Source organism: Hippopotamus amphibius, chromosome 10 (assembly GCF_030028045.1).
Source record: "Hippopotamus amphibius kiboko isolate mHipAmp2 chromosome 10, mHipAmp2.hap2, whole genome shotgun sequence".
In the NCBI taxonomy this organism is placed as follows: Eukaryota; Metazoa; Chordata; class Mammalia; order Artiodactyla; family Hippopotamidae; genus Hippopotamus; species Hippopotamus amphibius.
In genome coordinates, this window is record NC_080195.1 from 57,892,637 (window position 1) to 57,919,631 (window position 26,995).

The following is a 26,995-nucleotide window of genomic DNA, read 5'->3' on the forward strand; positions in this document are numbered from 1 at the left end:
TACATTTTAGAAAAGTGTTCCTTTATTGTATGGGGTTTTTTGGGGGTTTTTTTTGCATTTTTTAAATTGAAGTATAGTTGATGTGCAATTTTATATAAATTACAGATGTATGACATAGTGATTCACAACTTCTAAAGGTTATACTCCATTTATAATTATTATAAAATATTGGCTGTATTCCCTATGTTGTACAGTATATCCTTGTAGCTTTTTTAATTTTAAACATAATAGTTTGTACTTTGTTTTTAGTTGACAAAATACTCCCTAAGAAGATGGCTTGCTTATCATCTTCTGATTCATAGTCTATTTAGATAATTTAAGGATTAATGTACCCCTGAAGCTGGTGTTTTAGGTGATTTCACCCACAGAGGAATTCCAGATATACTCCTCCTGAAAAGAGTGAAGGGTATGTGTCTGTGTGGAAATTCTAGAGGGGGCTAGCTGCCTACAGGAGTAGGGAACAAATGGGCAGAAGGCTGTGATCTTAAAGGTTCTTGAAATGTGAACAGTCTTAAGCTGTGGAATCCTCAATTATAAGAAGAAATGTAGAGAAAAAAATTTGATTTTATTTCAGACATGAAAATTATAGGCCAAAGCCAGGTAAACATTTACAGAAGTAATTGTGCATACATTGACAGTTTGGTACATTTTTCAACATTTTATTTTCCATCAGAGACTACAACCAGATCTAAAAATATGTCTTTCAGAGTTAATTACTATTACTCTATAAATAATGTCTTCCCTTCCCTGAGGAAAGGACCCTGGGGAAATCTTTTTCTGTGGAAAGATGTGCTGAACACTGGTGGGACACTGCTGTTGCCCAGAATGGGAGTTTACTGCCTTTGAATTCCCTTTTATCACTGCGGATAGAGTCTTAATGTTGTTGTGGTCATTATTGTTTTATCTACACATGTTAAAAAATATGCTCTTAGATAACAGCAAATACCACTGTTAGAGAATTCAGAAGAAAGAGAAGCTATACTTTATTGCTTTGTGTGTTTTGGGGGGCCATGTCAGTAAATCTTATTTTTTTGGCCATAGAACTAAATCTTTTTATTGGAATTAAATGTCTCATGGGGCCATAAATATGCCCAGATAGTAATTTATTAAGAGAGAGTAAATCAATATCATTGAAAGAATGTTCTTACTGCTAGATTATGAAACAAAAAGTACATATTTTGCAAAACAAGACCTACTTATGCTATGTCTGAAAGATCATCCTCTTAGAAGCACTGAAATCCTTTGTTAAAAGGAAGGTTTTAGAAAAAGAACAGAAAGGCTAATTTTCTATTTACAGTGTCTTATAGAAACTATTTAGATCACCTCTTATATCTTCTTGCTCCTTTCATACAGCTATAAAGTTGTAGCATGCAGGACTGGAACACTTCTCGGTTAACTAGGTTGTCAGTTGTCCAGCTTCTTAGATGGGCCAAAGTGAACAGCACAGACCCCATAAAAAAAAATAAACCAGTGCCTTTTTTTGTCTATTTTAAGTCACAACTAATAGCCGTTTCTATTCCAAAAGTGCCTTCTAGTCAGCCTAAAAGGTGTTTTAAAGTTCTTTAATCTGTCTAGAAAGGTCCAATTTGCCCTTTTGGTATAAAGAAGCAGCTTTCTAGTAACGTAACTAGTTAGTGGGTTCTTGAAATTTAGTTATCATTAAAATCTCTAATAATTACTTGAAATATAATAATGGCCTAAGAGTAATGTAATATTAGCAAGTTGTGTTTATAATTTGAATTAAATTATTATAGATCCCATTATTTAAAATCCTAATAAAAGTTATGGCTTATATCAATTTCCATAACATGAGATTTAAAATATGCCATTCTTAGAAATCTCATTGTAGTTATTTGTATTCAGTAGATACTGTTTGATGAGACTTTCTTAGGGATTTCTTTACTTAAAAACTTTTTTACCCGGGAAGCGTGAAGCACTTTGGCAGTAGTACTGTAAGGTTTGATAAATGAATTTTTCTTCTATCTAGTGGAGCGGCATAGAAAGAAGAAAATCAATGCTGGGATAAATAGAATAGGAGAGCTGATCCCATGCTCCCCTGCGCTGAAACAGGTAAGGAATCCACTCATACTTTCACCAGTTGCTTGTGACCACATAATTCCCTAAGTTGTTTCTGTGCTCAGAATGATTATTTTTGTTTCCTGCAGTTAATGGTTTTTTTAGAGTTAATAATTGCCTCATTGTTTTTCATTTGCTCAGTTTTCTATATACCTATCTTTAATTCTTTCCACACCTCCAACAGTCTCTTACTGCAGTTTCTACGTGGTCAAATTGCCATATAATTTCCACTTTCCTTATTTTTCCTTTGAGACTTTACTTCTGGAACCCTCTACGCTTCTTTTTCAATCTCGGTTGGTGTCTTTCAACTCTTCTGTTTTTAATTTCAGCTCTCATATTTTTAATTTCCAAGTCTTTTTTCTTATTTCTCTTTTAATACATGTTTGTTTTGTGGATATTAATATCATCTCATCTTTGAGAATATTAAATAGGGTTTTGGTTTTTTAAAATGTTTCTTCTATTTTCCATATTGTCTTTGTTTCTTCTGATTTCCTTTTCCCCTCCTCTGTTTTGATGTTTTGTCTTTCTTTTTGGAGACATTCCTTAAACGTTTAATGATACTTAGCTGTTTTTCCTATTTGAGAAGGAGGCATTAAAAAGCTGGTTGAACAGGCTTGTGTTTTGATGATCCTAACTGTCTAATGATTGACTAGTGAGGTAGTGTTCTTGTTCTTGTTGTTGTTGAACTAAAAAATATTATTTGTAGATTTCTTCTTTGGGGATTAGCTATTAATTTTTATTTTCTGAAGAAGGATCCTTCAGTGCCCTTCCTAGGAGTGGGAATGGTGGGAAGAGGACCATAAGGCTTGTTGCCGTTTTTCTGGGAGCTGGGACGGGGAAGGGATTCTGGAGAGTCTCATGCTTTAGGAGGCAGGGTTTTACTTTACTGCTCTGTTTTCGCTGAGGAGCCTCATCTTGTCCACTTCTGTGCCAAGTAACTATCCCTGAGGTTGAAATCTTCTGGTTCAAATTTCACAGAAAATAAACTTGTCTTCTGAGGTTGGGGAAGAGGGGAAGTCATCCAGCTGCATAGAGACAGAGAGAGAGAGAGAGTGTGTGTGTGTGTGTGTGTGTGTATGTTGGGGGGGGTGGTTCTTGTTACTGCAAAAGAAGAATCTTTTTACCTGTCCCCTCAATTTTAACCCCATGCCTCACCCCACCTTCTGTGGTAGCTGGAGCCTCCTGGTCCCAAACAATCCCAGGCTCCTGGTGGGGAGGGCCAGATCAGTTTGTTCACTTCTCTATAATATCTCCCTCAGCAAGGTCTTACAATTCAGTTTTTCTTTTTCTTTTAATACATTTATTTATTTATTTATTTATTTATTTATTATTCTTTTCTAAGAATTTATTGGCTGCATTGGGTCTTCGTTGCTGTGCAAGGGCTTTCTGTAGTTTCGGTGATTTAGATTTTCTTAACTACTGCTGCATATCGCCATCTCCATCTGCAGTAGAGAAGCAGTAGATGGGCATTATCAGGTTCTGCCTTTGTCTCAACTTTTGCTTCAAGAGAGGACGCTATCTTAGTTTCTTTCTCTAAAGTACAGTGTTTCCTGAGTTATATTGGGTTTATGTTGGGACCCAGCCTAAGGGACCCAAAATTGTAACTTGCTGAACCAAAGCCCTAAATCACTGACTCCTGCATAAAGAGCATTATCAGATAAAGTACTGGAGATATTTAATAATAGACATACTGGGTAGAACATAAACATTCATTGCAACATTTTTAATAGCTGAAGAATAAAAAAACTGAAATTCCTCTTTCATAGCTGAAATATTTATCGGTAATAGACTGGTAAACAAAACAAATACAGCCTTTAGAAAGTATAGCATGGATATAGATATACACACACACACATACCACTCTTATTTATCCATTCATCTATTGATGGGCACTTAGGTTGCTTCCATATCTTGGCTATTGTAAGTAATGCAGCAATGAACATAGGGGTGCATATATCTTTTGGAACTAGTGTTTTTGTTTTCTTCAGATAAATATCCAGGAGTGAAATTGCTTGACTGTATGGTCATTCTATTTTTAATTTTTTGAGGAATCTCCATACAGTTTTTCATAGTGGCTGCACCAATTTGCATTTTCACCAACAATGCATGAAGGTTCCCTTTTCTTCACATCCTCTCCAACACTTGTTATTTGTTGTGTTTTTGATAGTAGACATTCTGAAAGGTGGGAGGTGATATCTCACTGTGGTTTTAATTTGCATTTCCCTCATGATAATGATGTTGAGCATCTTTTCATGTGCCTGTTGGCCATCTGCACTTCCTCTTTGGAAAAATGTCTACTGAGGTCCTCTGCCCATTTTTTAATTGGGTTATTTGTTTTTTGATGTTTAGTTATGTGAGTTCTTTGTATAGTTTGGATATTAACTCCTTATTGAATATATCATTTGCAAATATCTTTTCCCATTCAGTAGGCAGCCTTTTTGTTTTGTTGATAGTTTCATTCACTGTGCAGTAGGTGGGAATTATCAGATTCTGCCTTTGTCTCAACTTTTGCTTTAAGAAAGGACACTATCTTAGTTTTAGTTTGATGTAGCCCCTTTTGTTTATTTTTGCTATTGTTTCCCTTGCCTGAGGAGACAGATCCAAAAACATAATACTATGATTTATGTCAAAGAGTGTTCTGCCTATGCTTTCTTCTAGGAGTTGTATGGTTTTCAGTCTTACATTTAGGTCTTTAATCTATTTTGAGTTTGTTTTTGTATATGGTGTGAGAAAATGTTTTAATTTCATTCTTTTATGTGTAGCTGTCCAGTTTTCCCAGCACCACTTATTGAAGAGATTGCCTTTTTCCCCAAAGTATCCTTGCCTCCTTTGTCATAGATTAATTGGCCATAAGTGCATAGCTTTATTTCTGGGCTCTCTGTTCTGTTTCATTGCTCTGTGTGTTTGTTTTTATGACAGCACCATACTGTTTTTCTTTTTTGTTTGTTTGTTTGTTTTTTGGCCACTCCACATGGCCTGTGGGATCCAGGGATCAAACCCACACCCCCTGCATTGGAAGCATAGATTCTTAACCACTGGACCACCAGGGAAGTCCCAGTTCCATACTGTATTGATTACTGTAACTTTGTAGTATAACTTGAGGAGCATGATACCTCCAGCTTTGTTCTTCTTTTTCAAAATTGTTTTGGTTATTTGGGGTCTTTTGTGTTTCCATACAAATATTGAAATTGTTTGTTCTAGTTCTGTGAAAAATGTCATTGGTGTTTTGATAGGGATTGCATTGAGTCTATAGATTGGCTTGGGTAATATGCTTATTTTAACAATATTAATCCTTCCAATCCATGAGCACAAAAATTCCAGGCCAGTATCACTGATGGACATAGCTGCAAAAATCCTCAACAAAATATTAGCAAGTCAAATTCAACAGTACATCAAAAGGATCATAAACAATGATCAAGAAGGATTTATCCCTGGGATGCAAGGATGATTCACTACTTGCAAAGCAATCAGTGTGTTACACCATATGAACAAATTGAAGAATAAAAATCATATGATCATCTCAATAGATGCAGAAAAAGCTTTTAATAAAATTCAGCATCTATTTATGATAAAAACTCTCAACAGAGTGGGTTTAGAGAAAATGTACCTCAGCATAATAAAGCTGAGGTACCTCAGCACAATAAAGCATATATGACAGCCCACAGCTACCATCATATTTAATGGTAAAAAGCTAAAAGCATTTCCTCTAGCAAAACAAGAATGCCCACTCTCGTCACCTTTACTCATCATAGTATTGGAAGTGCTAGCCATAGAAATCAGATAAGAAAAACAAATTTTAAAAATCCAAATTGGAAAGGAAGAAGTAAACCTATCACTGTTGGCAGATGACATGGTACTCGTCATAGAAAATCCTAATGATGCCACCAGGAAACTACTAGAGCTCATCAATGAATTTAGTAAAGTTTCAGGATACAAATTAATTTACAGAAATCTGTTACATTTCTACACACTAACAGCAAACTATCTGAAACAGAAATTAAGAAAACAATCCCATTTACAGTCATATCAAAAAGAATAAAACACCTACGAACAAATCTGACAAAGGAGGTAAAAGGCCTGTACCTGGAAAATTATAAAACGCTGATGAAAGAAATTAAAGATGACACAAAGAGATGGAAAGATATACCATGCTCAAGGATTCAAAGAATTAAGATTGTTAAAATGACCATACCATCCAAGATATATTTTTAAAAATTAAAATAATGCAACATACTTAAAATTTTTTATTGAAGTATAGTTAATTAATCATGTTTTGCCAATCTCTGCTGTATAGCAAAGTGACTCAGTTATATACATATATACATTCTTTTTTTTTTTTTTAATATTCTTTTCCATTATGGTTTATCCCGGGAGATTGGATATAGTTCCCTGTGCTATACAGTAGGACCCTGTTCTTTATCCATTCTAAATGTAATAGTTTGCATCTACCAACCCCAAACTCCCAGTCCATCCCTCTCCTCCCCCTCATCCCCCTTGGCAACCACAAGTCTGATCTCTATGTCTGTGAGTCTGTTTCTGTTTTGTGGATAGGTTCATTTGAGCCTTATTTTAGATTCCACATATAAGTGATATCATATGGTATTTTTCTTTCTCTTTCTGACTTACCTCACTTAGTATGATAATCTCTAGTTGCATCCATATAACATACTGTTTGTACTGTTTATAGTATCCTTCTATCTGGGTTTTTTAAAAAAAGATGTGTATGTATATATATATATATATAAATGCATGTATTGGCATAGAATATTTCTGGAAAGATACATAAATAACTTTATGGTGGTTGACTCTGGAAAGGGGTTTGGAGGGCTAAAGTCAAAAGGAATGTACTTTTCATTATATATCCCTTCATACAATTTATATATATATTTTTTGCCATATGCATATGTTATGTTTTCAATTTTAAAAATTTAAATAAAGAGTACAGGAACTTTGACATTGACAGAGTAAAGAATAACATTAAAATCTACAATCCTTCCTGCTCTTGAAGGTCCTCTCTGGCCTCTCTCCTGCCACTGTTCCCAGTACACTTGACTCTAATCTCACTCACCTCCTTACTGTTCCTCCAACATGCCAAACTCAACCCCACCTGAGGGCCTTTGTCCTTGCTGATCCTGCTATCTGAGTACTCTTCCTCCAGATATCCACAGGGCATACTTTCTTGTACTCCATTCAGATTTTTGCTTAAATACCATCTTACAGAGAGGCCTTCCCCAGCCTCCCTATACAAAATAGATTATAGCAGAGTGTCTTAGTCAGTTTGGGTTGCTGTAAGAAAATTACCATAGACTGGATGGCTTAAACATCAGAAATGTATTACTCATTCTGGAGTTGGGAAGTTCTGGAGGCTGGGAAGTCCAAGATCAAGGTGCCAGCTGGTTGGGTCCCTGATGTAGGCTTTCTTCCTGGTTGTGTCCTCACATGACAGAGAGATTGATCACCTCTCTCATGTCTTTTCTTCTAAGGGCAGTGATCTCATCCATGAGGATGTACCCTCATGATGTAATTATCTCCCAAAGGCCCCACCTTCAAGTACCATCACATCAGGGATTAGGGCTTCAACGTGAATTGCAAGGGGATACAAACATTCAGTCCACAGCACAGAGTAACCTCTACCATCTCTCTGGCCTCTCCGACCATACTTTACTATTTTTTAAAATATCTTACAGTTTTATTTGTTAATTGTACCTCAATAAAGCTGAAAAAGTAAGGAATAAGAATATAGTTCTGAGTCCAAGAAATAATACATGGGAAGTACTTAACATAGGACCTGACATACAGCAGCTACAAGAAGCTAACAATTATTAAGCACTTTCCATACCCCACTAACTGTGTTCTCAGAGTGTTATATGATCTCTGTATATTAAAGACTTTAATTCTTTCCACACCTTCAAGGTAGGCACTTTTATTATCCCCATTTTACAAATGAAAAACTGAGGTTTAGAAAGACTAAATAACTTTCCCAAGTTACAGAAATGCTAAGTGGGGGAGCCGGCACTCCCATCCGTTATGCTATGCTGTGATCTGAAATAAAGCACACAATAAATATTATCGTAAGAGGGGAATAATTTGTACCGTTTAGCCAAGAAAATATAGAGTGCTAGAACAGAGAGGCCCAGGGAAGAGTTCCTAGAGAAAGATGCATCTAAACTCAAACCTGGAGCGTGGAGGGGAGGTGACTAGATTAAAAGAGAGTAAGGTACCCTCCTTTATTTTTCTTCATAACGCTTATCACCACCTGATTTTATTTATAAGTATAAATATATATAATATGTAATAATTTCTCATAAATAAATAATATTCCTCAAGGTCAGGAACCTTGTCTGTTTTGTTTATTACATCCCCAGTGCCTAGAACAGAGCCTCAATAAGTACTTAATAAATGAAAGATGAACAGTAGAAGTTTTGAATATGGTGCCAGTTTTAAATTTTGAAAAGATGTGTATCACATATATGTGATAAAACCAAAGCTTTAACTTTCTTCTGGCAAGTTAAACTTCAGTGAAACTGTTAAATGGTTGATTTTCTTTGGCAGAGCAAGAATATGATCCTGGACCAAGCCTTTAAGTACATAACAGAACTGAAAAGGCAGAACGATGAACTCCTGCTTAACGGAGGAAATAATGAACAAGGTAAAGATTTTAAGATTCTTACTTGTTTGTTGTTTTTTCAATGTTCAGGCCTTTGTTTCACAGGGCAACTTATATCAGGATACAGAAGGCTTTTTTTGCCCCAAAACATTATGAAGACCATGCATTCAGTGGGTCTGTGAGAACAGTATTGCAAATAAATTCAAAAGTTTACCTCTTTTCCCCCTTCTTTGAGCGACTCTATCCTTGTAGGCATACACAATTTTGATTTTAATAATCTTCTTGTACTTCATGTTTGCTTAGCTCATGATACAAATAATCTTGGATCTCCTTTGCTCCAGTTGGACCTTCCAGCTAGGGGAATCCCATAAGAGGATGCAGGGCAGTCCTGCTCAGTGTAACTCAGAAACAGACAAAGATATGCCTGTGCCAAGACTTAACTGTGAATTAACTCGAAAGGCCAAAGCATTCAGTTCATAATTGTTTATATTGCATGTAATGTGTGCATCAGACTGCCTGATCATTTAATGATATTTGATTTTTAGAGGTGACTTTTTATGCTCTCAGATGAGTTTTGTTTTCGCACTTGCACTGGAGAGAAGGTTTCCTTATAAGAGCTGAAAAGAAAAATACCCTAGGCAAGTATAAAGCTCAGAGTGGTAGGCCAGTTTGAACTGTCTTTTATTTATGTCTCTGACAAGAGCAGAGAGAGACTCTCCTGTGACAACTCAGTAGGTCACTTTAAAAGGAGAGAAACCTCAGAATTTACTGAGGTGGGGGCAGTGCTGGGCTCTGCTTATTGTAAGAAGTGAGAAGGATGTTGGAAAGCACATCTAGAAGGTTGGCATTCTGAATTCTTATTTACTTTTAGTTAGATGACAACTTACCCTACCCCTCAGTCAGCTGTCTTTTAAGGTCCAGGTCCTGTTTTATGATGCTGTCAGGCAATTAGATACATAGTCAATGTTTGGTAACCATTTTGAGGCACCCACAGAAGGGATGGTAAGGCTAGAGTGATGTATAGGCATTCCTAATGAGGGCTCTTCTGGTTTCACAGCCCAGCGTCTAAGGCCATCCAGTTACCTTAGGGAAAAGGGAAACTTGAAAAAATACAAGTTGCATGGGGTTCAGGAAGAGCTGAACAGCCAGGCCAGGGGTTGAGGCAGCACCTGAGGCTCCTTAAGTCTGACCGTGTTGTCATCTCTGTCATCATCCTTTCTTTGGTTCTTTTTTGTATCTGCTCTCTCTTCTTTTCTTCTCCCAACAGCTTCCTCCACATACTCACTGTCCATACGACACAGTAATGATCTTGGGAGTCAGGCCCACCTGGGTTTGAGTCTCAGCTTCCTTTGGTCACTCAGTACCTTTGGTCAGTTGCTTAATGTCTTCACGTCTCAGTTTCCCTATCTTAAAATGAAGATAATCATAGCATCTATCTGGTCGGCTTTAGGCAAATTATATAGCTGCTCTGAACCTGTTTCTTACATCTAAAAAGGGACTTCCCATCTCGTGGTTGTTATGAGGATTGAAAGAGATAAAGCATTTAGCGTAAAGCGTGGCACATAGTAAATGCTTGATGAATGTTATCTGTTGTTGTTTTTGTTATTATCATTAAATGAGACAGTGAATGAAAAGTGCCAGGCATACAATGTGTGCGATAAGTGAGAACAATCTTCTTTATTATTTGGTCCGTGATAATTGTCCTTTAATTTCTAATGTCCATAGCACATTGGCATCTTTCTTCTGTGTCTCTTTGTTTAAATATCTGAGAAAAGCAATCTGATAGTCTGAGCTCCTCCTTGTTGGAACAGAACTTTTTATTTCAGGCTCCCTTATAGGGGATTGGCCTTGAGGATCGGCTGCCTTTGGCAGAGGGAGTGTGGGAGAATACCTTCCACTGTGGCAGGGCAGGTGGGGGTGTACAGGGTCCCAGAGCATAAATACCAACAGCCAAGGCTGCCCCTAAGTTATCCATGGGTGAGGCTGTCTCCTTTAAAACGGTGTAGGACATCACAGACATCCTCATTACTCAGTAGCATACATACATCGGCCCTGCCAAGGAAAATGCAAGTTTCACTGTTGGTGCTTTCTTCAGCACTCTCCCACTTTACTCCTTCGTGTTCTGCTTGGTCTCTGTTGTTTCAAAGGGTCAATAGAAACCAGTTTAAAACTTTATAAAAGAGACTGTCGGGAGTTCCCTGGTGGCCTAGTGCTTAGGATTCTGGGCTTTCACTGCCATGGTCCAGGTTCAATCCCTGGTCGGGGAACTGAGATCCTGCAAGCTGTGAGGTGGGGCCAAAAAAAAAAACAACAACTGTCTATTACCACCATCAGGAATGTGAGTTATTGCAGCATTTAAATGCTATTATATTGCTATTCAGTGTTCTTTTCCTAGCATGTTACCATGATATCCGTATGTCTTTCTTTGCTTCACCTTTGTGGCTGACCTATTTTGAATTTTTGAATTTTGAGATTTCCACATTATGAGTAATTTTTGACCTTTGAATTGTTGACCTGTAAAGATATATAGTTTTCAAAGGATTGGGATAGAGGTTTGAGATACCATTCTAAAAAGAAGAAAGAACTTGTAATAGAAAAGAGCTGAAGATTCTCAGTTGAGGTATTTTGAATGCTAAAATTAGAATTCAGTAGCTTCGTATACAGCTCTTTCTTAAATTATTGTAAAAACTGACGTTTAGAGGTAATTTTTTTCATTTTTATTTTGTATATTGTAGCTGAAGAAATTAAAAAGCTCCGTAAACAACTGGAAGAAATTCAAAAAGAAAATGGCCGATATATTGAATTACTAAAAGCAAATGACATATGTTTATATGACGACCCCACAATCCACTGGAAAGGAAATCTTAAAAACTCAAAGGTCTCTGTTGTTATTCCCAGTGACCAGGTTCAAAAAAATATCATTGTTTATTCCAATGGAAGTCAGCCTGGTGGAAACAGCCAGGGCACAGCTGTTCAGGGGATTACCTTTAATGTGGGTCATAATTTACAAAAGCAAACTGCCAACGTGGTGCCAGTACAGAGGACTTGCAATCTTGTGACTCCCGTGTCTATTTCTGGAGTTTACCCTTCTGAAAACAAGCCATGGCATCAGACCACGGTTTCTGCATTGCCTGCCAACCAGCCTGTTCCTCTTTGTCTTCCTGCTACCATTTCTGCTCAAAATATTCTCGAGCTTTCCACCTCCGAAAGCGAGTCGCGTGTGCGTGGTGCCACCAGTGGCTCACTGATCGCCGTTCCTGCTGGGCCGGAACCACCCCAGCATTGCTCATTGCACACGTGTCTAAATGACCAAAATTCTTCTGAAAATAAGAATGGGCAAGAAAGCCCCAAATTACTGAAGAAAACGGTCCCTTGTGCCACGAGCATCTCCTCCAGCTGCTCAGCAACTGCCACTAAAGGACACCATGGAAGCAAGTCCTGCCTGAGTGTACAGGATTGCAGAAGTGATTTTCAAACCACCTTTGTTGTTTCCGTTACCACCACAGTCTGCTCCCAGCCTCCCAGATCTGCAGGTGATTCTTGTCCAGCGAGCATTAGCAAGGGTGCAGACCTGACAAGTGTTACCGCAGTGGTAGCCCCATCTGCCCCTGGAGGAGGGAAGACCACCACTCCTGTAAGCACCCTTTCTGCAAACCCTGTGGACAGTGGTTGGACTCTTTCTTGTTCTTTGCCTTCTTCAGCTGTTAGTGCTTCAGATTTGAAAAACATTAATAGCCTTACCCGAATTTCCTCAGCTGGAAACACGCAGACAACGTGGACTACTTTGCAACTGGCAGGAAACACTATTCAGCCCTTAAGCCAGACACCATCTTCTGCTGTGACTCCGGTATTAAATGAGTCTTGTACTAGCCCCACCACAACCAACCACAGTAGACGTGTGGCCACAGGCATCAACTTGAATAATTCCTTTCCAGCAGATGGGCAGCCAGTTGAGCAAGTAGTGGTAACCTTGCCTTCTTGTCCATCTTTACCTATGCAGCCACTGATCACCCAGCCACACGTTAAATCTCAGCCTCCAAAAAGTATCCTTCCATTGAATTCAGCAATGCAAGTGATTCAGATGGCTCAGCCCGTTGGGTCGGCTGTTAATGCAGCTCCTGCTAATCAAAACGTTATCATTCTCCAGCCACCCAGCACCACGCCATGCCCAACGGTGATGAGGGCAGAGGTTCCCAACCAGACAGTAGGTCAACAGATAGTAATCATACAGGCAGCGAGTCAGAACCGCTTGCCACTCCTGCCCGCTCCACCTCCCGGTTCTGTGCGACTCCCTGCCAATGGAACCAGTGCCATCATCGGGTCTAACAACTCAGTGCAAAATGTTCCCACCCCACAGACTTTTGGAGGAAAGCACCTTGTCCACATACTACCAAGACCTTCATCTTTATCAGCATCTAATTCAACACAAACTTTTTCTGTTACCATGTCAAACCAACAGCAGCCTCAAACCATTTCTTTAAATGGACAGCTCTTTGCTTTGCAGCCTGTGATGTCTTCATCAGGAAGTACGAGTCAAACCCCTATGCAAATTATTCAACCCACCACCAGCGAAGATCCAAATACCAATGTTGCCCTGAATACATTTGGCGCTTTGGCCAGCCTCAATCAAAGCATATCGCAGATGGCTGGGCAAAGCTGTGTGCAGTTGTCTGTTAGCCAGCCTGCCAATCCTCAAACTGCTGCAAATAGTCAGACTACCCCAGCTAACTGTGTTTCATTAACGACAACTGTAGCACCTCCCATGGCAGCAGAGAATTCAGCCACACGGCCCAGTACTCATAATCTATTGACTACTCCCTCCGTGAACACTGTAGCTTGTTTGCCTAACGTGAAGTCCAAAAGGTTGAATAAGAAGCCAAGTGTCAAGAAACACTTAGCCACTAATAAGGCAACCTGCACCCTGAATCCAGTCAGAGATGTGGGTAAGTTAGACTGCCCCAGCACCGAAGGCACCACAGAGTCATCATGTCACGATGGACTTCTGGACAGCCTCCCTGGTGTGTTACCATCTGTCACTATGTCCCAGGCAAATAGTGTAAGTGTCCCTGGTTCACATTCTTTGGATGTTCTGAATTCTGAATCAGTGACGCCTGAGTCGGTACCCAAATCTAAGTCAGCAGAAGAGTCTAGCTCATCCTCCCAAGCATCTGTAACAAGTGAACCTTTTACAGTGGCCCCAGCAAAATCCAAAGATTCTCTCCCCATTTTGCAACGAGAGATATCTCAGGATAAGCCAGCAACTAGTTTGGCATTGCCAGATGCTGCCGAACCCTGCACTTCAGCCAACGTGTTGATTTCGTCTGCGAATGATCCCCACATGTTGGTTTCTCAGGTTTCTGGTTTGTCATCTACCACGAGCACTGCAAGTACTGACTGTGTTTCGGAGGTAGAAGTTATTGCTGAACCTTGCAGGGTTGAGCAAGATTCAGCAGACACAGTGCAAACTGCAGGTCTCTTAAAGGGGCAAGGTTTAACTGCATTGCTCTCTGGTCTTGCTAAAGAAAAAGACCCTCAGAAATCATCTCTTTCAGTCCAGGTGGACCATCCTGACTTTGCTTCAGAAAATTCTAAAATAGTTGATTCAAGTGTTGATTTACATCCCAAACAGGAGCTACTACTGATGAGCAGTGACGATAGAGACCCAGGACAGCATCATTCCTGCATCCCTGATCAGGAGGTTATTAATGGTTCTTTGCTCAGCAGTAGGCAGGCTGACTCTCCCATGTCGACCAGCTCCGGCAGTAGTCGTAGTTTCTCAGTTGCATCCATGCTTCCTGAAACAACTAGAGAGGATGTCACCAGCAATGCAACGACTAGTACGTGTGACAGCTGTACCTTTGTAGAGCAAACTGATATAGTTGCCCTTGCAGCAAGGGCTATTTTTGACCAGGAGAACCTTGAGAAGGGAAGAGCTGGCACCCAGGCTGATATAAGGGAAGTTCCTTCGAAGCCTTCTGAAGCATCCTCTTTAGAGGGAGACCAGCCTTTCAAAACACAGATACCTAAAGAGAATGGCCCAGTACAGGCAGAAGCAACACCAAATGAATTTAATTCTCAGGATTCAATTGAAGCAACTGTGGATAGGCCCCTCGAGAAACCAAGTTGTTCTATAGGAATGAAAGCATCAAATGCCTCTTTACAGGTTTCAACTTCTCAGCCACCAAGCATCACCAGTTTAAGTGTGAATAATCTTATCCATCAGAGCAGCACCAGCCATCCTCTGGTCAGCTGCACTGGTTTATCCCAAACTTCAGAGCAAACAGCTGTTCCTGCAACGGTTAATCTGACGGTGTCATCTAGCTCCTATGGCAGTCAGCCTCCTGGAGCATCCCTGATGACCGACTACTCCCAAGAACAGCTAAGTACTATGGCTGGGACCATACCAAATCCACAGGTTCAAGAGCCACTCTTAAAGCCAAGTCACGAAAGCCGTAAAGACTCCGCTAAGCGTGCTGTCCAAGATGACCTTTTACTGTCTTCAGCTAAACGTCAAAAGCATTGTCAGCCAGCGCCCCTCCGGCTTGAAGGTCTGTCCCTGATGAGCCGAACTCCAGACGGCATTTCCGATCAAACTCAGATGATGGTGGGTCAGGTCCCTCCCAACTCTTCAAACTCAGTTGTGCCTGTTAGCAACCCAGCACATGGAGACGGCCTTACACGATTATTTCCACCTAGTAACAACTTTGTGGCCCCTGCGCTGAGGCAAACGGAGGTTCAGTGCAGTTCACAGCCTCCCGTTGCGGAGCAGCAGCAAACCCAGGCCAGCCAACATCTGCAGGCCCTGCAGCAGCATGTTCCAGCTCAAGGGGTGCCTCACCTGCATAGTAACCACCTCTACTTGAAGCAGCAGCAGCAGCAAGCAGGGCAGTTACGAGAGAGGCATCACTTATATCAACTGCAGCATCACATCCCTCACGCGGAGACCTCTGTCCACTCTCAGCCCCACAACGTCCACCAACAGAGAAGCCTGCAACAGGAAGTCCAGATGCAGAAAAAGAGGAATCTCGTTCAGGGCACACCGGCCTCTCAGCTTTCTTTGCAACCCAAGCACCACGGAACTGACCAGTCCCGACCCAAGAGCGGTCAGCCACACCCCCACCACCCGCAGATGCAGCAACAGATGCAGCAACACTTTGGAAGCTCCCAGCCGGAGAAGAGTTGTGAAAACCCTTCCACAAGCCGGAGCCACCATAACCATCCCCAGAACCATCTCAGTCAAGATATTATGCACCAGCAGGAGGTGGGAAGCCGGCAGCAAGGTTCGGGGGTTTCTTCTGAACACGTATCTGGGCATAATCCAATGCAGAGGCTTTTGACATCGAGAGGCATAGAGCAGCAGATGGTGTCCCAGCCGAGTATTGTGACGAGACCTTCGGACATGACCTGTACTCCACACAGGCCGGAGAGAAATAGAGTTTCAAGTTACTCTGCAGAGGCACTCATTGGAAAGACATCTTCTAATTCGGAGCAGAGAATGGGTATATCGATTCAGGGTTCCAGAGTTTCAGATCAGCTTGAAATGAGAAGCTACCTTGATGTTCCCAGAAATAAGAGTTTGGCCATTCATAATATGCAGGGTCGTGTTGACCATACCGTTGCCTCAGATATCCGCCTTTCTGACTGTCAGACATTTAAGCCAAGCGGAGCTGGTCAGCAGCCCCAGAGTAATTTTGAAGTACAATCTTCAAGAAATAATGAAATAGGTAACCCTGTATCATCCTTGAGGAGTATGCAGTCCCAGGCTTTTCGAATCAGTCAAAACCCTGGTCCACCACCAATCGACCGCCAGAAGAGATTACCTTATCCACCAGTTCAGGGCATCCCAACAGGAAATGCTATCCCACCAAGGGACAGTGAAAACACATGTCACCAAAGTTTTATGCAGAGTTTACTTGCCCCTCACCTGGGTGATCAGGTCATTGGGAGCCAGAGATCACTCTCAGAACATCAGAGGAATACACAGTGTGGTCCCTCCTCTGCAATCGAATATAATTGTCCCCCAGCTCATGAAAGTGTCCACATTAGGAGGGAGAGCGAGGGTCAGAATAGGGAGAGTTGTGACATGTCCCTGGGCGCAATTAACACCAGGAACAGCACCTTGAATATTCCTTTTTCGAGTTCATCTTCCTCAGGAGATATTCAAGGTCGAAACACAAGTCCCAATGTTTCTGTACAGAAGTCCAATCCCATGAGGATTACTGACAGTCATGGGACCAAGGGCCACATGAACCCTCCAGTCACAACCAACATACACGGGGTTGCAAGGCCAGCTTTGCCGCATCCACCTGTGTCTCACGGAAATGCTGACCAAGGGCCTCCTGTACGTCAAACTAATTCTTCAGTTCCCCAGCGATCAAGGCATCCCTTGCAAGACAGCAGCGGTTCCAAAATTCGTCAACCTGAAAGAAATCGCTCTGGAAACCAAAGACATAGCAATGTCTTTGATCCAAGTCTTCCCCACCTTCCTCTGTCTACTACTGGCAGTATGATTCTCGGACGCCAACAGCCCACTACAGAAAAGAGAGGAAGTATTGTGCGTTTCATGCCGGATAGCCCACAAGTACCTAATGATAATTCAGCGCCTGACCAGCATACATTATCACAAAATTTTGGTTTTCCTTTTATTCCCGAGGGTGGCATGAATCCACCAATAAATGCTAATACTTCTTTCATTCCACAGGTTACTCAGCCTAGTGCCACTCGAACTCCAGCCCTCATCCCTGTAGATCCCCAAAATACTCTCCCCTCCTTCTATCCCCCATACTCTCCTGCTCATCCTACACTGTCCAATGATATTTCAATCCCATATTTTTCTAATCAAATGTTCTCAAATCCTAGCACAGAGAAGGTGAACGGTGGAAGTTTGAATAACCGATTTGGATCAATTTTATCTCCTCCCAGACCTGTTGGTTTTGCTCAGCCAAGTTTTCCTCTTCTCCCTGATATGCCCCCAATGCACATGACCAACTCTCACTTATCCAATTTTAATATGACATCTTTGTTTCCAGAAATAGCTACCGCTCTTCCTGACGGCTCAGCAATGTCACCTTTGCTTACAATAGCCAACTCCTCTGCCTCAGACTCTTCCAAGCAGTCCTCAAACAGACCTGCCCACAACATAAGCCATATTTTAGGTCATGATTGCAGTTCAGCTGTTTAAATACCGATTGACTAAACATAAATGTAACGGGTGAGATTACAAATGTATGTGTGTGTGTGTATTCACACATACGTGCACAGGAAGAGAAAGATTGTGTGTGTATCTCCTTGTATTTGTGTAATCAGTTGTCAGTTATCTTCTGAATGTAGGGAAGCCATGTCAGAGATGAGGCAAGTACTGGGTTGTCAAAAACAAATTATCTTTTATTTTTAATTGCATGGTGTGCTTTTTAAATTTCCCAAGCAGATTTACATCTTCAAGTTTGATCTGTAATCCGATATTCCCTAGATATTAATCGGCTGGAAGTTGGGGGTGATCATCTTGCTTTGTCCTGGGTAGTAGGAAAGAACCTAGATTTTAAACTTGATTGTTGATAATTTGTAAAATAGATAGTTGAGATAATTGGATTTGCTCTCCAAAAATACAGACAGTTCGACATAACTCAATGGCTCATAACCAAATGCTGGCCAGTGTCAGCATCTAGAACGGTTTCTTACCCACGGCAGGTGTTGAATTAATGTAGAATGAATGTCCATGATGCAAGTCAAGCAGTTAGCAAACAAATGAGTTGTTTAGTCAACCTTTATACCCAAGGTTTGGTTTAGGTAGAGTCTTCTTAATTATAACAATTCATAAATTATCTGAATGTCATGTCTTGTTCTCCAAATTTAGGAGCCATGTTATCCTTTAATGTGCCAAGATCCTGTAAAGCAAAGGTCTTCCTTAAACAAGTAGCCTTAAAAGTGGAAAGCTAAAAAGCAAAGTACATAGGTGTTCTCCATTTTGTACTTGCATTTTGCATCAGGCCATAAAGATGAAAGCAGTTGTCTTGTGGAATCTTGCATGTGTTCAGTTAAAGATTGTTTCATTCATTGAGTTTTGTTGTAGAATTCTCTCTTCTATTTATTTGATCTTGAAATAAGTTCTTTTACATTTGTTTAATCATTAGGGCCTGATTAGTAAATAGCGTGTTTGTAATCTACACAGTTATTTGAGCCTTACTTTTTAAATAGTTCTGAACAGAGTCTTAAGCTCTGTCAGTATTTTCATTATTGATATTTATATTTAAAAGATGGCATTGTATATTGCATTATTACCCTTCATAGAATTACGAGAAGATGAATTTGTTCATTATTTTTGCTGATGGTAGATGTGAAATGGTGCTTCAAAAAAATTCTTTGTATATGTCCATGTGTGTGAGTGTGTATGTACTCGAACATAGATTTTAAGGTCTAAACTGGCTCTTTAAAAATAGGCCTGCCATCTGAAAATGGGGAATTGGGACCTGGGACCTGCTGAAGTGTAGAAGAACTTGATGTACAGTTTTTTAAAAGCCCCAGTGAAGTTAATAATGAATTTTAAAAATATATATTCAAAATTCATGTACTGAATTTTGAAAACTTTATTAAAAATTCAGAAAATGGTTGTATGTACTCACATTCTCAAGCCCATTATGTTTTGTTGTTGTTATGTTCTGCCAAAAATGGGATGGAGTGGGAGATATAAACTCTTCTGTCTGCTCTGTTAACAAAGTGAACCCACGGACCAGCATGTTTTTTCTCCTTAAAAAACAAAGCCTCCTAAGGCTTGGTTAGAGCAGTTAACTCCAGTGAATACCTCTACTGAAGACTCAGCAAAAGGGTCACCTGTGCCTCTTCAACTGCTCTCACCAAACTTTCCTGTCTCCTCCCGCTGCCAGCTGAGGCAGCCTCCTGGAGGCAAAAAAATATTGAAAACAAGAAAAATGTCTGTATTTTCTCTGTTCAAAGTACTCGGAGGGGAGGAATAGGAGAGCATCGCGAATAAGTTACTTAAACAAGACAACAGATGAACACAGTAGCTAATAGAGAAAAAATATGTGAGGTTTATGACTTAAAAAAAAATTAACTGAGTTTTAAGCTTTAACGTTCGAGTTTTTCTTTGTACTTGAAAGGTCCAATCTACTAATTTCAAGGACTGTTTTCAGTGTGCTCGCCTATTTATTCTCCCTCCCTCCCTCTCTCTTGCTCACCTTGTCTTTCTCTCTCTGTCTCCCTCTCCTCCTCCTGCCACACACACACACACACACACACACACACACCACACCCCCCCACCCACAGTGGCTACTGAGATCTATAGGACTGGGGACTGTTAGAATTGAAACTAAGGTAACAGACTAAGGAAAAGCTCTATTTGAACATTCAGTGGAAAGGCCCCAAGCCTGGTACTTGCGGATATTTCTCTGTTGCCTTGATGGTATTTTTCTGCTCAGTTCTGTTCAGAGATAGCATTTACATTCCTCAGAGCTTTCATTCCAGGCATATAACACTTTGATCCCAAAAGAGTCTCTATCCCTAAGTAAGGCTCATTTGACCATCTGAGGAAAGATATGACCATCTGCAAATAATTGTTCCCTGCTTACATGTAGCTCTAATTATCTTACAGACGTGTATATATGTAAGAGATCATTTTATACACAAACTCAATTCTGAAAGTGTTCAGAACACAGTAATCTTACTTGATTTATAAGCACGAGTATATGAGATTTACCATCAGTATTAAGTATTTGATAATTAGAGCTACGTGATTTGGGGGAGGAAATTTATTATTTAGTATCTGATGATCTCTGGATATAATTTTTGGCAAAGGAATGGCAGAGAACATAGTCAATTTTGGTTACAGTAAATTTAATGTTATTCATGGCTTGCTATAAAGTGTAAAACCAGTTCCACAGATAAATGTGTAATTTCTAGAAATACACTAACTTATGTTTGAGTCATAAGTGAGAGTCACTGATTAGATCATTTCTCTCTTGTAGTGTTATTGATCACATAGAATCAGTTTCAGAAAGTGGTTGATTCCTGTAAACATTTAACACAGTATCTTCTGATGAGGTGAAAATTTTCAGATTTCTCATCGTGTGAAAACTTCTAATGTGTCAATCATGGATAAAAGAAATCAACTTTGATGTTATTTCTTTTTTGGTACATACAGTTTGTTTCAGGATGTTTTATACTGCTCCAGGAAGTTTATTTTTGTTTTTATTGTAAGACCTTTGGGGTGTACCAGAGATTGGCACCCTTTTTCTAAGTAAGGAGTGCGAATTCCAGAGTGATCATGCTTTATAAAATGTAATGTATCGAAACTGTGGGAAGAGAAGAACGAGGAGGGAATGTTTTTTTCAGCGATTTCCGGTTACATATCAGGGTGAACTGCATTGAGCATCAACTTTTAAAAATCAGGCTTCTTAATCTACAAAGTTATTTAAACATTTTAAAGGTAATTCATTTGCCTTGCTCTTGCCTTCTAAGATTAGCCATTTCATGGAGAGGCTGACATTTATACTCCAAAAAATGTAGAAATATATTTTAATGGGAGTGAAGTTTTTGAAATTTGAGAAAGGGTATCGACTCACTAATATTTATCTTCTTAGCTTTATCCTTCCTTTGATACATAAGTACCTAGGCTCTTATTTTCTTCCATCTGCTCCATGTTAAACAGGTGGCAGGGAATCTGGTCATTTCCTTAGCAGGATGATTACTCCTCTGCCTTGAAACATTTATTGGGTCCAGTGTCTGTTGGATCAGTGTGTGGCAGGGACTCATACTCCCAAATCAGTGGTTGCCAAATGCCTGGCTTTGGAAACCATTGTATCTCCTATTAAGGGGCAACGAGAATTTCTCGAAACAAAGTAGTTCAAGATTGATTGAAAATATTTAATGTGCCATATAGTTCTGTTCCTTGTTTTGGAGAGCTTGGGTTTTTTTCCCCATGGAGGAGTAAAGAAAGGGCAAAGGTGGTACCAAAATCAGACAGCTTTGGGTTGATATCCTTAGGAACCTGGAAGTCATTGTTCTAATTCTACTGTCTCTAAATCTGCCTTTGCCTGGAGATAATCACCTATGGCTGTGTACTTCCAGAGGGCCATAATAATGTGATGATTTTATGATACCTTTATGCAAATTAAAAGCCAGAAGTTAGTTTCTTCTCTGATACCTTTTTGGCTGAATGATGCCATTTCTCCTTCCTCCAGAGTTCAACAGGAAAGAGTCCTTTTTTTACTTAACCATATTCTCCCTGCATTCTACACTTCCTGCATGAGCCTAAGAGTATTTCTGCTAGAGTCTGTGGGGAACATCAAGTTCAGATCGAGGCAATCCAGATGTTCTGGGAAGAAGCGTTGAGGACTTTCTTGGACACAGAGCTTCTAGTGGAGCCCGCATGCCGCTACCCTGAGACTGCACTTTACCTGCAACTGTGCCTCTGGTCCTAGGACCAGCCATTGGAACACACTGCTCACTCACTCCTCTGTTCCAGCAAAGGACCGGCCGGGATGGTACATGCTGTGTAGTCAAACACCTAGATGACAAGTACAGCTGATGTTTCTCACTTGTTGCCTTATCATTCTCTGAGCCATCTTTAATGCCGATCTTGTAAAAAACTTACTAGTTAGACGCAAGACTCCTTTTAAACTCAGAGCTTGTGTGTGGTAGCCATTCAGCATTCTTATTTCTAGATTTGCACAAACCCCGTCAACTGTAATCTTTTTCTGGCGTGTGCACATGTTCAGATGCTTCATAAATATGAGCCAACCTGGGTTGAAAATATTGGGGATAATATCCAAATTGGTGTTATTTTCGATGACTGCATAATCTGTCACTAGGGATTTCATGAGACACAGAAGACAACTCTTCACTTTTAAAAAAGATGATCATTAAATTTTTTTTCTCAGTTGTGTGTACAGCTATACACCATAATATGTCATAGGAACTTAAAGTTTACTCCATGTCAGTCCCCTCTTCACTTTTCTGGACCTCTGTTCCCCCATCCCTACGTCTTAAAACTGTTTTTCATCTGTGAGGTCACTGAGGCACTGGATTTGACTATGTTGGTAACCTTTAGGGGGAGCTGAACTGTTGATCTTCCAAGAAGAAAGGGACCAGACAGTGTTGCTTAAAATGCTGCAGTTGTGTTACTGTGAAGAAAAGATTTGCTTCCACGTTCAACAGGAGTTTTATACATACACATATATATACACATATATTCATTTCAGTAAAAGTGGGTGGGAAAATCTGAGAACATAGTTACCTTCACAAATTATTTATAGGTACACTGGGTGAGACGCTTACTCTAGGGCAGTCACCAGAAAAAAACCTAACTGTAGTGCTTTCAATAGTGTATGTAATATTTGTATCTATTCCCACGCCAGCAACGTGTGCTGTGCACTGTGTCCTATTACTGTAAATCACCTGGTTTATAATTCTAATGGGAACGAATTTGTTTTGTAATGGGATCCAGAGCAGATATGTATAATACGGTCAGGATTGTCCTACGGTTGTAAATAAGAATAGGTCCCGTTTATTTTGACATCTTTTTACAAATGCATTGTATTAGGGTGTGAATATTCTGAACCATGCTCTTGTTTAAAGTTTTGAAATTTTTATTGGTAAATGTAACATTTTAATGGTTGTAATAATTATTTGTATAGATATGAATATAGTATTTTATTTAAGAAAATAAACTTTGCATTTTTGCATTGTGCATTCTGTCTTTTCTCATCATTGCATATGCCACTTCGAACCTGGTATTAAAATGATTTGTCTTGCATACTGAGCTTTCATATTCAAGTGATCTTTAAATTTTGCCAAAATGTCTGAAAATGATACCATGACACATTTCCCATGGGGATTGTGTTTCTGATCAAAGAGTCAACCTCACATAAATCACAGTTATGGTCCACATTGTATTTTTGGAGAAAACTGTACACCTCTACACCTATTGTAAAAAGTAGAATTTCAGATCTGGAGAGAATTGAGAGATGATTCAGTTTAAATGCTCATCCTGTGTATTTGTAGTGGCAGGAACAGAAGCACAAAACTTTGGGACAAGAATTAGGTCTTTCATTACAACTACCCACATCAGCTTGTCACATCTCACAAGCATGAAGTTTGAGGGGAAAAAACAGGTTGTCGAGGAGCTTGCGCAGTGTAAAGCTGTGGAAAGTATAAATGCCTATAAATCAAACAATTTATTCTTTGGAGACAGCCTACAGATGTGGTAAAAACTATAAATTGAGGAGGGATTCCCTGGCCGTCCAGTGGTTAAAACTCTGCACTTTCACTGCTGAGGGCCTGGGTTCAATCCCTGGTCAGGGAACTAGGATCCCACAAGCTGCACAGTGTGGGGGAAAAAAATTATAAATTGAAGAGATGATAAACCCAAAGTTTGAGATAATGGATACTTCTTAGGAAAGGAGGGAGGGGGAAGGTATTAAGAGCAGTAGCTTAAAAACATTGGTAGGGGACTTCCTAGGTGGCGCAGTGGTTAAGAATTCGCCTGTCAATGCAGGGGACACAGGTTCGATCCCAGCTCCAGGAAGATCCCACATGCCGCAGAGCAACTAAGCCTGTGTGCCACAACTGTTGAGCCCCTGTGCCTCAACTACTGAGGCCCACATGCCTAGAGCCCGTGCTCTGCAACAAGAGGCCACTGCAATGAGGAGCCTGCGCACCACAATAAAGAGTAGCCCCCCCCCCCGCTCCCCACAACTAGGGGAAAGCCCATGTGCAGCAATGAAGACCCAACCCAGCCAATAAATAAATAAACTTAAAAACAAACAAACATTGGTAGGCTCTATTGAATTGGAGAGCAGACACTCAGGTGTTCATCTCACTTACACCTGACATTTTTGTCTTATGAATGAATGAAACATATCCTAATATTAAAACAGGTAAAATGAGGCCCTTAGAGAGCATTTATTCCACATGTCCTCCAGGAAATTAGTGCTCACGATACTTCCCTGGTCTAGCTTTTTGTGAGTTCAGGTTAAAGCTCAGTATTCTGACTGGTTTAGTGTTCTTCCTGTGCAACTACTATGCATATCCCTAAAATGAATGTGCAAGTTATGGCAGCTATACATTTAACATTTTGTTAGCTTTCCAGGTTTAGATGTTTGAAGGAAAGTGGTTTTAGTAACATATCTCTCTAAAAAGCTATCCAGGGAATTTTCACTTTTGGGTATGTCATCAATCGCACTGCACCAGCTAGAACAAAGAGATAAATTAGAAAAATTATGTTTTAAAAGATACTAAAACTCGTCAATATAAGAGGACAAAATTCCTCTGACTATATAGATAGATCTGAACAAAACAGAGAGAGAAAAGTCCTCCCTAGGTGAGGTGAGATCTCTGGCATTTCTTTTTATCCCCTGGAGACACTGGATGAGTATGGGTTGAAAAGGCAGAGGGAAAGCTCCCACAGTTTTACAAAGCTTAGGAGACAAATTCCTGCAAGATAAAGCAGTCTCACCCTCAAGACACTGAAAACCAGAAGAGAACTGCATCTAACTGCAGCTCCATCTCCACTCAGTTCTCTGTCTTACAGAGGAAAGGTATGATCCCTTTCTGGTGAAAAGTAACACAACTGCAATCTCTGCAGTATATTTATGTACAATATCCAGGAAATATATACAACATCCAGAAAAATGTGACGAATAAGCAGAAGAAAAGGTAGACATATTGTAGAGAAAATCAGCAAACCCAAAAGTTGATTTTTGGAAAAGATTAAAAAGCAAACAAAGGAGCTCCTAGAAAGACTAATCAGGAAAAAAAAGAAAACATAAATTACCAATAAAATGAATGCAAAGGGGGACTTCACAAAAGATCATACAAAAATTAAAATCATGAAAGATTATTTACAATATTATGCCAGTATTATTGACAACTTAGATGAAATGGACAAAATTCTTGAAAAATACAATTTACCAAAATGAACACAAGAAGACAAAGAAAATCTTTATACCCCTATAGTCAAGTTGAATCTATAATTAAAAACCTTTCTACTATGTATTACATAATTAGATTTCTATGAAATGTCCAGAATAGGCAAATCTAAAGAAACAGAAAGTGGATTTGTGGTTGCCTAGGGTTGGGGAATTTGAGAGAAAGTGAGAAGCGACTGCTAAAGTTTATGGAGTTTTGGGAGGGTGATGATGAAATGTTTTAAAATTGATTGTGGTGATGGTTGCACAACTCTGTGAATATACTAAAAACTTGAATTGTACACTTAAAATGGGGGAATTCTATGGTATGGGAATTATATCTCAAGAGCTGTTCTGTTTTGATATTTGTAAAGATCTTCCCACAAAAAAAAAAACCCTCAAGCCCAAGAGATTTTAGTGGGAAATTCCCCTAAATATTAAAGGAGGGACTTCCCTGGTGGTACAGTGGTTAAGAATCCGCCTGCCAATGCAGGGGACATGGGTTCGAGCCCTGGTCCAGGAAGATCCCACATGCCTCAGAGCAACTAAGCCCATGCGCCACAACTACTGAAGCCTGTTCGCCTGGAGCCCTGTGCTCTGCAACAAGAGAAGCCACCGCAATAAGAAGCCCGTGCACTGCAATGAAGAGTAGCCCCCACTCGCCACAACTAGAGAAAGCCAGTGCACAGCAATGACGACCCAACGCAGCCAAAAAACAAATTAAAAAATAATTTAAAAAGAAAAATTTAAAAAAATATTGAAAGGAAGAAGTAACATTAATCTGCCCAAATCCATGAGGAAAAGGGATCATTTCCAAACCTGTTTTAGGAAGTTAACATAACCTTGATACCAAATCTGTCACAATATTAAAGGAAAAGAAAACTATAGCCCAATATCCCTAATAAACATAGGTGTGAAAATTCTTTTTTTTTTTTTTTTTTAAGGCTGCTGCTCGGCTTGTGGGATCTTAATTCCCCAACCAGGGATGGAACCTGGGACCACAGCAGTGAAAGTGCAGAGTCCTAACCACTGGACCGCCAGGGAATTCCTTGAAAATTCTAAACAAAATGTCAACAAATTGAATCCTGTGACATAAGAAAAGAATAGTATATCGTGACCAAATGGGGTTTATTTCAGGAGTGCAAAGTTGTTTAAATATTTTAAAATCAATTTATGCAGTTCATTGTATTAACAGAATAAAAAAAATACGGTAACTCGATTATCATATTTTTAAAATATGGTAACTTTTTAGTTGATAAAATTCAGCATCCATTTATGGTAAAAACTCTAAACAAAAGTTTCTTCCTAGAGAAGAGAGCATTCTCAATCTGATAAAGCATATCTACCCAAAAAACCCCAATGAACAAAACTACAGCTAATATCATACTTAATA

The 26,995-nt window shown here is 39.8% G+C and overlaps 1 protein-coding gene across 4 annotated transcripts in view; it reads left to right on the forward strand.

Moving 5' to 3' along the window:
- USF3 (upstream transcription factor family member 3) overlaps positions 1-23,320 on the forward strand; it is a 50,828-nt gene extending 27,508 nt beyond the window's left edge. For 3 of the 4 annotated variants that reach the window (XM_057696466.1, XM_057696467.1, XM_057696468.1), the window contains 3 exons: positions 1,988-2,070; positions 8,629-8,725; positions 11,419-23,320. In XM_057696466.1, the coding sequence (XP_057552449.1) occupies positions 1,988-2,070; positions 8,629-8,725; positions 11,419-17,864 (6,626 nt within the window). In that variant the 3' untranslated portion in view covers positions 17,865-23,320. The remainder of the gene's footprint in view (positions 1-1,987; positions 2,071-8,628; positions 8,726-11,418) is intronic. The other variant, XM_057696469.1, reaches the window with a different exon arrangement.
- The last annotated feature ends 3,675 nt before the right edge of the window (positions 23,321-26,995 follow it).